The 18,416-nt window shown below is 35.8% G+C and overlaps 1 protein-coding gene across 7 annotated transcripts in view; it reads right to left on the reverse strand.

Moving 5' to 3' along the window:
- Positions 1–3,435: 3,435 nt before the first annotated feature.
- RCOR3 (REST corepressor 3) overlaps positions 3,436–18,416 on the reverse strand; it is a 61,252-nt gene continuing 46,271 nt past the window's right edge. For 4 of the 7 annotated variants that reach the window (XM_004375177.2, XM_023730273.1, XM_023730276.1 and 1 more), the window contains 3 exons: positions 16,795–16,852; positions 8,511–8,752; positions 3,436–8,047 (listed from right to left, as the gene is read on the reverse strand). In XM_004375177.2, coding sequence (XP_004375234.1) covers positions 7,703–8,047; positions 8,511–8,752; positions 16,795–16,852 — 645 coding nt within the window. In that variant the 3' untranslated portion in view covers positions 3,436–7,702. Of the gene's footprint in view, positions 8,048–8,510; positions 9,119–16,794; positions 16,853–18,416 lie in introns of those variants that run through there. The other 3 variants (XM_023730274.1, XM_004375178.1, XM_023730277.1) reach the window with 3 other exon arrangements.

An 18,416-nucleotide genomic window follows, 5' to 3' on the forward strand; every position in this document is an offset into this window, starting at 1 on the left:
GTTGTTCAGTTTCCATGTGTTTGATTTTTTTCCCTTGCTTTTTCTGTTGTTGATTTCTACTTTTATGGTATTATGGTCAGAAAAGATTCTTTGTAATATTTCGCTGCTTTGGATTTTGTTAAGGCTTGCTTTATGGCCTAATATGTGGTCTATTCTGGAGAATGTTCCATGTGCATTGGAATAGAAAGTATACCTGGCTGCTGTTGGGTGGAGTGTTTGGTATATGTCTATGAGATCAAGTTGGTTGACTGTAGCATTTAGGTCTTCCACGTCTTTGTTGAGCTGCTTTCTGGATGTTCTGTCCTTCACCAAAAGTGGTGTGTTCAAGTCTCCTACTATTATTGTAGAGCTGTCTATCTCTTTTCAGTGCTGTTAGAGTTTATGTATTTTGGAGCCCTGTCGTTGGGTGGGTAAATACATATTATAGTTATGTCCTCCTGGTGTATTGACCCTTTAATCATTATATAGTGTCCTTCCTTATCCTTTGTGGTTGATTTTACTTCAACGTCTATTTTGTCAGAAATTAATATTGCCACTCCTGCTCTTTTTGAGCATTGTTTGCTTGATGAATTTTTTTCCATTCCTTTGAGTTTTAGTTTGTATCTTTAAGTCTAAGGTGTGTTCTCTTGTAGGCAGCATATACACGGATTGTGTTTTTTATCCAATCTGCCACTCTCTGTCTCTTTATTGGTGCATTTAGTCCATTTACATTCAGCGTAATTATTGATAGGTATGAGCTTAGTGCTGTCATTTTGATATCTTTTTTTGTGTGTCGTTCAGTTTCTTTATTCCACTTAATTTTCTGTGCTGAGTCATCTTTACGTATTTTCATTGTTGTTTTGTGTTTGCTTTATATTTTTGTTTTTTTTTTTATTTTGACGTGTAGTATTGTTAGTTTCCTTTGTGGTTACCTTAATATTTATCCCTATTTTTCTAAGCTTATACCAGTCTTTTATTCTTTATATCACCCTGACCTCCTCTCCATATGAAAAATCTATGTCTACGTTTTTTAAGTCCCTCTTTGTTTGAATGTTGTCATCTTTTACATATTGACATCTCTTTCCCTATTTTCAGTGTTTTAGCTTTGATTTACTTTTGTGACTTCCCTATCTGGGTTGACATCTGGTTGCTCTGTCCTGTGTTCTAGTCTTGGGTTGTTATCTGATGTTATTGATTTTCTAACTGGAGGACTCCCTTTAGTATTTCTTGTACTTCTGGTTTGGTTTTTGCAAATTCCCTAAACTTCTGTTTATCTGGAAATGCCCTAATTTTGCCATCATATTTGAGAGACAGTTTTGCCATCATATTTGAGAGAAAGGATATACAATTTTTGGCTGGCAGTTTTTTTCCTTCAAGGCTTTATATATGTCATCCCATTGCCTTCTTGCCTGCAAGGTTTCTGCTGAGAATTCCGAGCTTATTCTTATTGACTCTCCTTTGTAGTTGACTTTTCGTTTATCCCTAGCCGCTCTTAAAATTTTAGCTTTGGTTTTGGCAAGTTTGATTATAACACGTCTTGGTGATTTTCTTTTGGGATCTACCTTATGTGGGGTTCGATGGGCATCTTGGATAGGTATCTTGTCATCTCTCATGATATCAGGGAAGTTTTCTGCCAACAAATCTTCAACAATTCTCTCTATATTCTCTGATACCCCCCTGTTCTGGTACTCCAGTCACTCGTAGGTTATTCCTCTTGATAGAATCCCACATATTTCTTAGGGTTTCTTCATTTTTTTAAATCCCTTTATCTGATTTTTGCCTTAAATAAGTTGGTGTCAAGTGCTTCATCTTCACTCTAATTCTGATTTCCATTGCCTCAATTCTGCTCCTATGACTTTCTGTTGTCTAATTCTGAAATTTTATTGTTAATCTTCTGGATTTCTGATCGCTGTCTATGGATTCTTGCAGCCTGTTAAATTTGTCATTATGCTCTTCTCTAATCTTTTTAATTTCCTCTATTGTGTGTTCTGTGCTTAGTTTAATTTCCTTCCTAATTTCTTGAAGAGTTCTGTATATTCATCTTTTGTATTCTGCCTCTAGTAATTCCAAGAAATTTTCGTCCTCTGGAAAATTTCTAGATTATTCTGGGAGCTTGCTGAAGCCATCATGGATTGCCTCTTTATGTGATTTGTTATTGACTGCTGTCTCCGAGCCATCCATAAGTTATTATATTTATTTATGTTTGCTTACTGTATCCTAGCTTATTGTTTTGATATGCCCAAATAGGCTGCTCGTATGAGCTAGTTTTATTACTGGCACTTTTGAAGCTCTAATGTCCTATCACCAGGTGGTTAGATCTGTTATTAGGTATGTGAGCTCAGGAGTCCACCCACTCCTCCTGTATGGATTCAACTCAGGTGCCCAGGCAGACAGCCACCAAGTGTGTGGTGTAGGCTCTCACAGTCCTAGATAGGCATGGGTGAAAAGTGTAGGCACAGACATCTGCCTGCAGCAGGGGGACACACTCTGAGCAAGGCAGGGGGCTGACGGCCACCCCCTAGTGTCCAGGAGGAAGGCATGTCCCTGTTCCCCAGAGCATGTAGGTGGGTGGGTTCTGCAGCCGGACTATGAGCACCTAATGCTGTTGGCTGTAAGGACTGGGGGGCACCTCTTACTCATGGGCCCCTATCACAGGTGGCTAGGTGGCATGGGTGGAGCCACCAGTCCTCAGGCCCCTGATGTGGGTAGGTGAAGACCCTGCTTAATGGGCAGAGCAGTGTCAAATGTCAAGAACCTGCCACTTCACAGCTGAAAACAGTTGAAGTTAGACTTCTGATATATACCCTGTTGTACTGGGGTAATGAGGGCCTACGCTGTTGAGATGGGCCCACACAAGTCTATGCAGGGGGAAAAGCACTCAGAGTCTGTGGATCCCTTATGCCTGTGCCTAGGCAAAGGAGCTGTGCCTATCCTGGGGTCCTGGCTTAGCAGAGCCGGCAGTTTATTTTTTCCCGTTTGTTAATCTGTTCACTCTCCAAGGCAGAGAGAAAGGCTCCGGGCGTGTGACGGATCCTACTTCTGGCCCAGGGGACTCGGCAATTGCTGACGCTGGTCCGGGACCCAGTGAAGAGCAGGGAGCCAGGAGGTAAATGGGACAGAGATTTTTCCCTAAGGGGGCTGTTTATGATCTGCGCGCTAAGCCGTACACAAGTACTTATCTTTCACTGATGAGGGCTGCTTCTCACTGGTCCTGGGTGGTCATGTAGACTCTGGCACTGGGTCTCTCCTGGTGTGGAAAATGCACCTCCCGAGTACTGCTGCTTGCCTGCCTCACGGCTCACCCGTAAGCTGCTCAGGCCTGAAGTGCTCAGGCTCTCACGGGCTCAGGTCTGGCAACTTCTCGCTGCTTCCGAACCGTCTCTCCATCCACCTGCCACTCAGTCCGGTTCCTCAACTCTGCCTTGGATGTTCAGGGCTCCCAAATTGCCATGTATAATCGAATCACTTTCTTTTTCGGGTCTCTGTTGTAAGAGGGTCCACCGGAAGCGTGTGACTACTCCGCCATCTTCGCCCTGCCTCTCTCGTACCTTATGTTTAAATAAAATCATAGGGAATAAAAATTTAACCTTTAAAAAAATAATCCAGAAGGGGGTGGATTATATAAAGAATTAGAGACATCAACTCTTACCACATTTAACATTGTGAAGACTGCTCCCAGATATCTTCACTTGATATCCACAGTACATTTTCCATTGGGACCCTGGTCACCTAAACGCCAGCTTTAGGATTCTACGCTTTAAGAATTTACCACATTGTAAAGACTTATTCCGTTATCAACAGACAATAGTCGACAGTCTACTTTAAATCCAGTAATGACAATTTGCAAACACACCAATCCAACACTAATTTCTAGTCTTTGTTTTTTTTCCCTTAAGTGTACAGGACTTATGAGAACAAAAAGGATAGATGAGTCCTTATGGCTTTTCTTCTCCCTACTTCTGAGTGACTGCTTGAGCAGCCACTGAAATGACAATTCTTTTGAAAAACAATTTATTTAGACGTAACACACACACTTAGCATTCCTTTAATGTTTAGACCTAAAACTCCGTTACTAAAACATATTGCTGCAAAATATTCCTTCACTAAGGCAGTTATTTAAAGTAATAATAAAGATGAAGGTTGGGGGAGTTAGTTTTTCCCAATGCAGAATATTCCTTCACTAAGGTAGTTATTTAAAGTAATAATAAAGATGAAGGTTGGGGGAGTTATTTTTTCCCAAGAGAAAGCAGTTTACGTATTCCCATAAATCAGCTGTCAGAAAATGAGGTAAAGTTTCTTATATTTTCTAACAGAATATAACATGGTTGGGCAAACCTGATTCTTGGACTCTTTCAGAATTCACTTATTCTATTATCGTTATAAATGCTGCAAATCTATAATGAATGTTTAAGTTAAAAAAGAAATACAGATTTTAGTTTTTTTCTTATTTTTCCTGTAATCAGAATATATTCATAATCTGTTTTTGGGAAGCACAGAGAGATCCTGCTTAGAGTTCTAAGTCAGCTTATTATTATTTCTGAGGAGAGTCTGATACGCCAGTGTTAACTGCTCAGTATTTATTAATATTTATGGATAATAAAGATTCCTTTGATAGCAGGAACATTAAAATAACAACATATTAAGTAAACCAGTACTTTAATCAAAGCACTTGCATTAATACTTCTTTCAAAATCATGACAATTTTACATTCTTTCATCTTTATTTTACATTGTTTTACTCACTTAATTGCAAACTTATTACAAATAAGTTTTGATCATAACTTACCTCCATCCTTATTACACTGGAATGAAATTATGTATTTTTTTCATTAAATTTATCAGATGTGTCAACAGTGTGATTTATTTCTATTTATGTAATAAAAACGAAAACAAAAAACACTTGGGTATAGATTTTTGAAAATGATAACCCTGAAATTAATGAAGATGGTCATTAAGAGATTTCTAGGTTTTGATTTTTTTATAAAAATCATATTTAGAATTTCACAGTAAAGAGGTTCTATAATTCCTCATACAACATGAAATTATGTAAAAATAGAAGACATAGACATCTTTAAATCTTTAATCCGTTGATTAAGCAGCAAGCATATCACTCTTCCAGGCCAAACACTTCTTAAACAAAAAAGAAAAATGACGTGCAAAATATTTACAAAAGATGCAAAGCACACAATAAAGACATCTCACTATATACATGTGTCATATTACTAATAAAGATTTTTCTACTGTGTGCTCTAATGTACGTCAATTACAGCACATCCCTCAGATACAGCACCTTGGCCCATGTCTGGGATAGGAGAGATTTTAAATGAATCACAATATACTGAACAGCTGGACAGATGTTGAGGCTGACCAACTTGACTGACATATGCTACATATCGTATACTGAAAGTCTACTGACGAGACAAGACAATAAAAGCTGTAAAGGTTATAGTATGCACATATACAAGACTTGATCTAAGTATTTTTTAAAAATGCTTTAGATATTTTCTTTTAAGATATATAACTGTCTCCCATGGCTTTTAAAGTAAAATTCTTGAATACTAAGAAATTTTAAATCAGTTTGATTGTATTTGTTTACCATCCAGGAGCAGGAACTATTTGAGATTATCCAATGAGAAAGAAAGGACCCATCCTGGAAAAAGATTTTTACACTATGGCAGAACTTGAGGTCCTTGTGGAAAGAAGTGGTCTAAATTTCTGAAGCATAACTAACCAATGAATTAGTTTTAGTTCTTTAATGCTTCAGAGGCAATGGTAGGGACTATTTTCCAATATTTTGGGAAAAATATGACCGCTCAAAACTAAGTTCTTGAATGCTGACCATGTTGTGAAGTAGTTCTAAATGGCATGAGAACGTGACCGTGCATTCAGCCTTCTGTTCCACCAGTACAGCAATCTAAGCGACCTGCCCCTTCGCACAAGTCATGATTCCAATATTATTCTGCCAAAAATATCAGTAACACACTGCTGAAATACTATCACTTGTAAAATATTCTTTATAGGTGCTTAATGATTATGTGTTGAATTGAGAAGACTTGAAATATCTTTTTTTTTTAATAAAAAGGGGTCTCAGCATTTTAACAGCACAATTGTGACAATATACTAATACAGTTTTAGGTAACACAGAACAAGTTCTCAATTTTATTTTATGAAATAATGTTGATGATTTAACCCTAAACCAAACCCACGAGTACAGGTCGGCTGCAAAGAATACACAAATGTACCCAAACAGTACAATGGAAATTTATCAAGAAAACATCTTTTATATTAAGTGCAGACCATATTAATAAGGATGAGGGCAATTTTAAGTTCAGAAAAATCTAAACACAAAAGGGTACTGGCAAATAAATGCTTCCATAACCACCATCTCCACAAAAATGACAAAATATAATTCTCTTCTAAAGTTTCCAAGTGTAGGAAACTACAGGCAATCCCCGGGTTACAAACGTCTGACATATCTACAACGCTTAGTTACGAACCAACACCTACAAAAGTCTATCAGATTAAACATTCAAGGTACATACAATGGTTCATAGTAACAAACGGGTGCTACTTTGTGACTCGCATCAAACATTATTATTACTGTATAATTATGTTAAGGATTTTTTAGTGTATCTGGAAGTGTTTCTCTAATGTTTTTTATGCATAGAAAGGTACACTATACTATATACTAAGACAAACATTTGACAAACTGACGTTAGATACGAACCGTACCTAACTCTTCTGACTTCCTTACAAATTCAACTTACAGATAGACTTAGGAATAGAACTGGTTCGTAATTCCGGGGACCGCCTGTACTAGTTAAAAGTACACAGCATTTAGAAACATTAAAAAAAAGAAAAAAATCAAAATTAACTCCATTTTCAAGGAACTTAAACAAAAGACACTGTACTTGAACAAATTAAGTTCTTATCTGTATGTAAAATTATTATTCCAATCCTCTTATTACTGACAGATGATGGGCCAACGACCTTTAAACAAGGACTTTGCACTAAGACCCTTAATTGTATGTTAAAGGGCTAGCAGATTCAGTACATTCTTTGTGGTTTCATATAATTGCTTTGCAATTGATTAAACTGCTTTCTTTTAAAGGAATAATTAAAATTCCTCTGGAAAAAAAGCAACATCTTTTGAAAAATGGATATGTAGCTATAATTTCTTAAATATGCATTAAATGAACATGTCAAAATGTGAAATGCAGGCTTATTCTTGTGCTCCTAACATAGGAAAATACTTTTTAAAAATTAAATTAAAGAAAAAAGGAAAAAAAGTCAAACATCCTTAACTAAAGAAAATTAAGGAGTTTCTATAATTCCTAAATCAATATTCCTGTACTAAGAGCCCTGACTATGAAGAGGCTGGAATATAAAGAACTTCAATAAAATAAATATAGTAAAAATAACAACAAAAAACCCTTGGTATACAGAATACTTAATCTTTTTTTTTTCTTCTTCCTTTTATGAGATCACATCGCTGAACATATACTCTAGAAAGGAGGCTACCTGGAGGCTTTTTGCTGCATAACATTTTCGTCTAGTGAACTGAGAAATTTCTTAGACACCCACTTACGCTACTCCACTGTCACAGAAGGAGTTCGCAGCCTCAGTATCTGTGAAGGATTATTCTTTTCTCTCTTACATCAGTCAGATGAGCACTGGTATAGTGATACAGTGAAGAGTTACTGCAGCTCTGTCCAATTTAATTTTTAGTGCAGCGAGGACTGTGAATCTGTCTGAATTCCGATAAGTGACGGTGGCTGTTGACCACCAACTGTGGACAACACTGGCCTTGGGTTTAGACGGGGTGGCATAGAATTAGCAGGGCGGATGAGAGGTGGTGGAGGCTGATTTAAAGTTGGCCGGGGCTGGATGAACCGAGCCTGCTGCTGGAGTGGAGGAGGCTGCCGGTGAAGAGCAGGGGCAGCAGGCAACGCTGGACGAAGAAGTGGTGGAGGCTGGTTCAGAGTGGCAATAGGGGCTGTTGGTGTTGGAGTGGATGATGGGGCAGGAGGAGATGGACCCAGAGTCCGAGGAGCCTGTGGGGCATGTGCCTAGAGGTGAGAAAACAAAATACACGTATGAGATGATGGTTCCTAATGAACTTAATATAATATAGGTTGGGCTGTCACAGGAAAAACAAAACAAATCAAAACAGAACAAAAACGTAACACCAGTATTTACTGGAAGCACAAGCTTCTATTATTTTAAACAAAACAAAAAACCAAAACCCAAAAAAGCAACGAAGCTACCAAACAGGCATCTTATTAGTAAACAGCTTAACACTGGAAATAAAAAATAAGACTATGAAAGAACAATACACTCTCCATTCTTCTAGGATCAGAACTTAGCATGTTATTATGACTTAAGAGTCACGAGAAATGCACCTCTGAGTAAGTGTATTGTCAACCTTTCATGTTCACTTAGCTAGTCCTCTGACAAATTAACCTTACAGAACACCACAGAAAATGGTGACTCCTCAACTCATATTAGCTCAAATTCCATACACAAACACACCTCCTCTTCTTCATCAGTGCTCTTCCCTGATGGCACATTAGAAGCACTTTTTGTCTCCTCCCCTAAAGTAGAAGCATCACCATTAGAGGCCTGGGTTCCTTGTTCTGCTTCCCACTCCTGCAATACCTCCTCTAAGTTAAACCGACGCCTGTAGTTTACAAAGAAGTTCTTCACTTGGCCAACAGTCTTGTTGCCAATTACATCTGCAATAGCTTGAAAATCTTTACCATATTTGCGGACACCTGGAAGGCAAAGTAAATAATACACCTGTGAAGGATCAGTAAGGAGAGCTGTGTGTACTATACATCATGCACACACAAAAGATATCAGCAATGAATATCCTTTCTGATAAACTCTGCTCATTTCTCAATTCTGAGATAGAGGCTAAGATAATCAGGGTCACAGGATGAAAACTATCAATTATGACATTTCATCAAGCCAGCTACTTGCCTTCAACTGAACAATTATAAACTTACCATTTTTTACATACTCAGTTATTTCCTCCAATCCTCTCTTGAACTCTCAAATATAGTCCATTATTGTAAAGCATTGAATTCTTTGTTCCATCCTCAATTCCACATTCATTTATTTCCCTAGTAGCCAGTCACCTAAATTTGAGCAACACCGTTTGTAAACAAAACTGGATGGGAATGAACCATCTCTTTTATCACCTCAATGGACTGAGTGAGTAGCCTTAGGGTTCCCCATTAAGAAAAGCATTTTAATTTAGGTTTTAATGCTCACTTCAATATGATTACCTGCCCATTCCACCAGGGTACCAAGGAATAGAAAAAGAGATAATAATTTAAACATAAAAAAGAAAGACAATCATCAGAATCTGATGGACAAAAAATGTTAAGGTATTTTTCATAGTTGGATTTTAACTCTTTTAATAGTTCTAAAGCCTGTGTATGTGAAGGATTCTAAATTATGCTCTTCAGTCTGAATAATAAGATTATAGTAGTAACCACTAGCAGAGCACTTGCTTTGCTCATCATCACTATCTTACACCTTAGAAGGGCTGTACAATTTGAGAATCTAACTTTTCATCAAGGAAGTTTTATTATAATGAATAGTCATACTTGATTTATGAACTTGAGATTACCAATTATTCCACAGAATTTAAAATGACTTTATATAATCAGATAGACACTAACTTACTCTTAAGGGAATTCTAAAGAAGTTTACTCACTCATTCTAGAATGAGATGCACTTCGCTCAAAACATAAAAGTTGTGGGGAATTTTGATTTTATAATTTGATAACTACTTTTAAAATAGCAGAAACAGTAACTCATTAATGAAGGAGATAAGAGACAAAAAATACTGATGTTTATGTATTAAAGTCTGTACTTCAATATAAAGAGGGGTGTAGGTAAATAAATAAGTGTATAACAGATGAGAGCATAATATAAGGGTATGTTAATAGCCAAGCACAGATGCTAGACATACTCTTAACTGATACCAACTGGTACAAATATCCCATTACCTTAAAGCACCATCACATTGAGGCATAATTCCCATTTTTAAATTCTGTCCTCAGATTATACTGAGAAATTGAGAATAAGCATCTCTAGCTACATTCAATTAGCTGGGCTCGACTCTATGGAGAAAAGCATTTTGGGTAGCAGGTCTGACACTATTACCTATAGGCATATTCCATTTTTAACACAGAGTTTTAGGTTTGTAAACTATGGTCATTTTCTCTGTTCTCAAAGGGAAAGACATATATATGACAATAAAGTAATAATGATACTAAGGCCTAGTTTAGAATTTATATTCTCTTAAAATCTGTGAGTTGATTTTCTGTTTGAATTTCATAGTTAAGTACGAATTATAATAGTGCCTAGGTTCTACTGAGGGTTTATTTGGCAATAAAAATCTAGGGTTATTTCACAGTAGGGGGCATTGTTGTATATATAGTCAAATACTTCTCTACCACTTAAACTTTGGAAGAAAGCAACTCTTTTAAAATGGCTGAGTTTCTGTGCTATTTCTAAAAGTAAAATTTGATCATTGCATTGAAGAATAACTAATTAGATAGCAGACATCGTACTCTATCAGTATACTAATTTTCATAAGGGATACTTAATTCACATCTAGAAATGGCCAACCCTGAACACATGAGTTTAGAAATGAAAATCTTAAATAAACCTAGGAATTAGATCTTCTGTATCCTAGAAAGAAGTTACATTAGAACTAACTCTGACGCTAAATCTGAAGATATTACAACCCTCAGAATACATATGTTTAGCCAAAATAATCCAAAACCTACCACTAAATTGTCCCCAAGCCTGATTCCGTGATACAGCTCTTCTTCTGACTTTATTCCTTTTGATCTTTCACTTCTTTATTTTCTCTTGCTTAATGGAATTTACCTTGTCACCATTTCCAAAATTATAGACCCCAAACCCAGAACTACTTCCTGTAGCAGTTTTAGTTTTTCCAGAGACTTTGGATGTCAAGGACTTTTTTCAAGTAACCTAGATTCTGAGTCAAATGTCTGTATGCTGTTAACTCATGTATGCCAGCAGTCTTGTATCACCTACTTTGCAAAATCTTAAGCCTCAGATTCCACTGCAGACTTCTGTATTCTGGCTGAGGATCCCTCTCCATCAGTGTGCTGAGAACAAGTGTGCCCTCAGGACAGTAGGGAAGGCTCCTTGGTCTCCTCTGGACACGAGCAACCTTATCTGTTTGCACCATTGTATTGTGACAAATTTCCTAATTTTCTCTGTGTGCTATGATGTGAAAACGGTTGGAAATACTGTCCTCCGGAATACAAATCAGCACCAGCATTGCTACAGTGCTGAGTAGACAAACAGGAAGTACTCAGGAAATAGGATTGTGTTTTCTCATAAAACCTTATTCTATTTTTCTTCCCAAGTCTTCTTAAAGCCACAAGTGGTATATATGACTAACTTCTTTATCACCTTCACATTTCCAATAATGCTGCTCAACAGATTGCTTTGATTAGAAGGCAGAATTCTTAGACTCTGTGCTGTAGCTGGCAACTAGGCAAACTCTAGTCAAAGACTGACTGAAGAAAAGACTTAAATGGAACAGCTTCTTCAGACGAAGCCCAACTGTGATTTGGGAGGACAATCTAGCAGCGGGTAGTGACCGGGAACAAAGGACTTTAACAACATACGGCATCAGAGGCATCAGAGCTACCTCCGTTCCAATCTGTGCCTGGGAGGAAGGGCAGTCTATCCTTTACCCAGAGTTTGTAACAAACCAGGCAATCTGCTTGCTTTATCATCTAGGGAATTAAAGATGATTAAACTCTCTTCCTAAAGATATAAAAGGCTCAGGCCCAACTGAACCATAGTTACTAAATTAAATAAACTTCTCAATTTTGGGGCAAGAGGACAGTTTTTTTAAGGCTCATTAGAATAAAAATTTGGAGAAACTTGCAAGAAGCAAGTTATAAATCTCCTAGGAAGACGAAAAAGTTATTTTCAATCAAATTTGTAAATTTCATTTGAAGTTACAATGAAACAATTTGGTTTTCTACTCTGTAGTAGATAATACCTTATAATCTTTAATTTATATACTTTTAAACTTGTTTGGTAATTAACATAAAAAAGTAACTCAATAGGATATTCTGTTATTACATTTTATGAAATTCTACATTTGTCCACGAGGAGTCTATACTACCCAACACAAAAACATCCATTCTTATTTTTTGAGCTTTGGCTAGTAAGATGGTAACTTCAGGAACATTTACAAATATGGTGTTTCTTAACTCTGGACATGAAATCACAGAAATTTTTTTTTTTTTTAATTAGAAGGGATATCATTGGATAGCTGCTTTCAGTATGTTTAAAAAGTTATTTTTAAAATTTGATTTTAGATTACCAAAAAAAAAGTCAAATTACTAAGAGTGGCAAGCTGCTGCTGCAGAGTGTAATTTTGGGGGCATTTTTTTCTGCTTTTTATAGCAAAATTTCTTAAAATGAGCATGCATTTAGTATGATAATTGGGAAACATTAATTTCTCAAAAATCTATTTTTGAAATAATAGAAACATTGTGACATCTAGAAACTCCAGGGATGTGGCTGTTTTCTATCAGTAAGAAATAAATTTTAAACCCAAACCATTTGGAAACATGTACTTCTTTCTACCTCCTGTAAATTTTTTCAAGAAATCAGAATTAATGAAGGTGGAAAAGATATCTACAGCAGTGGGACAGCGACTGGTGCACCCATGCAAAGGCTAAATGTCAAATGCATCCTCCTTCCAATGTCTCTTCTTTCTCTTCTGGGTCATGCAGTCTACTTTCCTTGTTATAACTTAAATTCCATTACAAAAAGGCTGGAAATACTGAATCATGAATTATTTGAAGTAAGTGTATCAAAGGGCTGACAATTACACTTTTGGACTTCCACTCTTATGGTATCTCTTATAACTGAAAACTCTCTACAGCAGAGTGGTGTCAATTAAATGGAAAGGTATGAATCTCCACTTCTTTTTGGCTCTTCATATAGAGGGTTATAATCCTGTTTTTATCAATTGCCCAATCTAGTTTTTCTCCTACTTTATGAACCATTCTAGCTTTTTTAAAAAAGTATGAGGTAAAATTAGAAAGAAGATAATTTGTAGACTTGCAACTTCAGCTCTCTTAAAAAAAGAATGTATGTATGAACTACAGGAAGAGACAGTAACATCTAACTATAAACAAAACCCAACAGAACACAGTTGTGTCATTTCCTGTTTTATATGAGAAGGCAGGGAATATGAAAAGAGAACTAAAAATTAAAGTTAACATCAAGTTAAACAAGGTTTTATTAAATAAAATTATAAAGTTAACAAAACTGGACATTTTTTTGTTTATCCTAAAACAGCACAAATGTTGTCGTTGGGAAATATATCTTTTTTTTTTTAGTACTAATGACTAGAAAATGAACACATTTAAGACCTAAAATAAAAATGACAAATACTTTATACCATGCTACTGCCTAGCACACACTTGTAAAGAATAAATGGTTTGTACTATCATTAAAATATAGTTATTTTCGAAAACAGCCCAAGAATTTTTCCCTTTCACATGAAAAAAAGCAAATACACCTAGAATCAAATTCCTTTCTTAATTCTTGATAAATAAAAGGCTGTTTATAGGAATATTGTTTGATTTTACAGTGTATTTCTAAAAAGCACTACAGGTGAGGAAAAAAAGTGTATATATGTATGTGTGTGTGTATATTAATTTATACGGCACAAGCTACAAACAAGGGTAACAGCTCACCATTAATGCAAATATGAGAAGAGCATAACTGGTCTCAGTGTTAATGCAGATGCTATTAAATAGAAAATTTAGGTACTGAAGGTTGGAACAGGTGACAGAAATTGTAGAAATATCATTCTCGGCAAATGTTTTGATGGGATTAAATTATCTGCGTTTATAATATCCCACTTGGGGACTCTTGAAGAATGTTGAAATTATAACATAGCTAGAACTAGAATTTACATAATAAAGTGATAGATTACAAAAGTACAAACATTCCTGTTTGGTCTGAGCATGATTTTCCCCTTTCAACTAAGGGAGAAAGAAAGGAAAACTTATTTACATATACAGTGTTTAGTTAACAACAATATGAGCGGATGCGACAGGAAAGTGAGATGGAAAATATATATTTAAGCCCCAAGGAATCTTAATATATTTGTTTGGCTTTATAAGAGTCACTACAAAAAAAGTTTATTTAATAGTAGTTATAAATCACACTAGTGACATTAAATAGCTCTTTCTCTAAGTCACTGTAATAGTTACTATGAGCAAGATAAAGCATTTAAAAATGAGTGTCAAATCAGAGTGTATGCATAAAATGTCTTGAATATAAAGTGCTATACAAATTAAAACATGTTAATATCAAAACAAGTAATTTATTATTACATGCTGAAACTTAAATGGCCATTAGAGGAATACCGCATAAAGGTTTACCTCAAAGAAAAAAAAGAAAAGAAAATGAAAACAACTGCCCGCTGAGATAAGAACTTTTGGATAGCAAACTATACATGTTAAAATTAACACTGTAATTATGTGCCTTAACACACTAAGACTGGGGTACAGCTGATACTGCTGTTGATTCTACTGTTTGTAAGATACACTTCTGAGCATTATATAAATGTGTGAGCAATGAGACAAAACTGGCACTTTTTGTACTCTCTAAAATCATTATTATATACACAAGTAGCATTATATGATTTATTTTACATAACAAAAACATACAAGCAAAAACAACCCAAGTGAAAGCAAAAATTCCAAACTGCTAAAATACATAAAAACAGACATGAACAATTACTAAGAAAAAAATCCTAATATGTGTATTTCTGTAAAAACTGCTGTATTAGTGTTATTTAAGGGTTACTTTTAAAATATGCAGAAGCACAGAATACTGAATATATATCTCAGTAAAGAGGATATGTTTGGTTATATCTATTAACACGCCATTCTTTCATTTTTAATATTTACAAGCTGAGATAATATCCACATATACACCTCAAACTACATAACTGTTCCCATTGCCTCTTCCCTTGAATGAAGCTTTGCATAATATCCAACTCAGTCAGAAGATTCAACAGACACTACCACTCAAAGCAGTGCTGCAGAACAGTATCAAATCTGGGATGCTGTACAGAGGAACGTCAGCCCAGATTTTCCTTGTCAGAAAATCCTTTCACTGGAATAATTTCTTATATTAGAATACAGGATTAATATACTGACCTTTAAGCAACTGAATACTGGCAACCAGGGTTCAGTTCTTACAGGCTACAAGCCATGATGGAGGGAAACATAGGCTTTATATGAATAAAAGCAACATTTACTCAAAAGAACTGTCAGAGCTGTAAGTCGTCATAGTTCTCAACGAATATGAAGCAGCCATTGAAAATGCTCCCTTCTTTTTTAAACAAATTTTAGATTGTCTATTTCTAATTTTAAAAAGCTATCACTGAAACTTACTTATAACCTAACCTACCTTGTTCTGACTCATTCAGAAGCTTGCTCAATGCACACCCGACACCCAGCCTCCACAGTATCAAGCATTTCTCAGTAAGAAAGATTGCTGTGCTGTACAGGCCAAAAGGGAAGGCTGGAATCATCCCGCTGGCACCCGCCTGTGACATTTTCAAATCATACTGGCTGGCTAATTCTCCCTTTCTGTAATCCAAACTGCAGAATCATCTATCAGTGAATCTTTAATTAAATCATTCTCTAGTTAACTGTTAGATGCTTGAATAGCACTTTTATATTAAATATGTTCTCTGATGTGTATTAGGAAGTATTTTAAAAGGTACGCTACGTTTCACTGCTAGAGTGATTATATACGTATCTACTTGGGCCCATTCTTCCGCAGTAGTTAACCTAGATAAACAGCTATTAGCACTCCGTACAAAGTGGGCTCAGCCAGAAGAAACAAAATGTCGACCAAACTTTAAATCACACTGTCAAGTTCTGCAGACAGTTTATCCTAAGAAAAAGAAACAAGTAACCCACAATGCTGAATAAAAATATATAATTTGCCCTTCTTTAAGTATTCAAACATGAGGCAATCCAAGTTTATGCTTCCAGTTTGCCCAAGTATATTCATAATACAAAGAGTCTTTTTCCATATAATTTAACAAAGAATTCTCATAAACACTATATACATGTATTTTTGATGTCTCTTAAATCTCTCTCCCTTTCTCCTTCTCTCTATACATATATATGTATGTATGTATATATACATACGTGTGCATATGTATGTATACATATGAATATTATATAAATGTGTGGTTTCTAAATCAGGTTGCTAAGCATTCAGTGGCACATCTCTTAAGTAAGGTATGATACACTGTTAAGCACATAGTTAATATTTTTAGTACCTGACATTTATCAAATAGAGAAACACTATATAGAGAGTATCTAAAGAAACCAGAAACATATCATAGTTCATTTAGGCTTTTAGCTAAGAGCTGTCAATGAGGGATGCAGTAAGAAGGAACCCCACTGCAGCCATGCTGAGCAGAGGCTCAGAGAGCCTTGATAACTTGCTCATGCTTGTCATCACCATCATTTTATTTAGTGATGAGAATGTGTTATGTGCTGTTCAGGACTCAAAATGCACATAGGTTCAGTATGTCACATCCCCAAGTACGACACAGAATTCCTGGTCACCAGGGCTTTCTAGTGAACACAAGAGCCCTTTCTCGATCCATTTCTAAAGGAAGGGAAGAACTATGGTAGTCACTTTTCATGACAAATTAAAGATAATTATTAACAATAATAACTGCTTATCTCTAATATACCTTGCACTGCTAGAAGCTGCTCCTCTGTGGTCCAACGGGCATTAATTTTCTGATTTGACTACAAAATTAAAGAGAAGTTTCCTAATGAGGATATGAAGACAGACGTTTTTCCAAAGTGCTTATTTTGTTTTTACACTTTTCACCAAATCACAGACATGAGACTACTAAAACTCTTGAAGACTCATTTTTTTAGAAGGATTAAACAATATATTCTGCATTACCTTTTACCCACACAGAAAGATAATGAAAAGAGAAATGCACCAATTTGGGAGAATGAACAACATTTGCATTTATGCTCTAGTTAGAGACATGAAAACCTGAGAATATCTATTAGAATAGCCACTCTCTTTTTTGACTACAATGTTCCTATCACACTGCAGATATTAATTTAGGCCTAGTTTTAACCATTTTAAGAGGCTTTACTTTTGAGAGGATTTGTTAACCTCTAAAATTTCTTCCCTTGATATTTTCATTAAACTTACCCTTACCCCACAACAGCAGCGGTATGAATTAACATAGAACTGCAGACCAGGCCTACGTCTTAAACTACTTCTTTCAATTTCTGAAGTGGAAAGTGACTCACTGATAAGAATGGATTTTCCTCCCAAGATTTCCCAATATTTTTGTTTTTTAAAAAAATCCTAGGTTTAGGATGTGTCTATTATGGTAGTATTATAATATCAAATACTTAAAAGAATTTCATTTGTGTATACCTCCTGACTAGTAAATCAAGGACTTTTGACAGTAGATGGAAGGGCAGAAATAAGCATACTAACTTACAGAGGCCTACAGTAGGAGCTGCAAAAAAAAAAAAGTGGCCTGGTGTAATACCCGAGCATGCTCGGCAAGACAGAAGAAAGGCTTCCTCTGAATGAAGAAGGGTATTTAGGTCTTACATCACCCATGGTCTTAAGCAATAAGAGTTTCTATAGTGCATACAGTCTCTGGGTAACACCAACTTTTTCACCATGAATGAAGAAGCAATTACAAGAATGGATGAAACAAAATGGAAAATTAGAAAAAAATATTTTTATTACAAGAGAAAAGAAGGGAAAAACCTAAAACAGAAAGCACTGAATTTCAGACGATGAGATTAAAATGGTACAGCAAATGGGTCAGATGGTGGATAGCAGACAAGCCCTAAAGTCAGGATACTAGACGGAGGCAAAGGAACAATACCAAAAAGGAAGAAAGAAAGAGAATAGGAAAAGTGATGAGGAAACACACAGAAGCAGTAGTTAAGAAAAGGGTGAAAGAAAGCAAAAACAGGGAAAGGAAACAGATGAAAAGAAAAAGGAGGTGACGGGGAAACTAAGAATTTAAACACATGTTCCAAAAAAGGGGAGTAACAAGAATGGAGTAGGAGGTAATACTCGAGTTAATATCTAGACAATCTTATTCTATCTCAGCTGTGAAAGGTTGATAAAAGAAGTCCTTGATACCCAGAGATAACTGGTTCTGGAGCTTATTTAAAATTGGGCCAAATATTTCACAATGAATGATGAAAAATTAAAGGGTTGACTGCAACTTAATATGAAATATGAAACTATAAGTTATGAAAATCAGTTCATTTTCTCAATGGCCTCTGTTAACCGTTGTTACTCAAATTATTCAAGTGCTTG

Source organism: Trichechus manatus, unplaced genomic scaffold (genome assembly GCF_000243295.1).
Source record: "Trichechus manatus latirostris isolate Lorelei unplaced genomic scaffold, TriManLat1.0 scaffold00035, whole genome shotgun sequence".
Classification (NCBI taxonomy): Eukaryota; Metazoa; Chordata; class Mammalia; order Sirenia; family Trichechidae; genus Trichechus; species Trichechus manatus.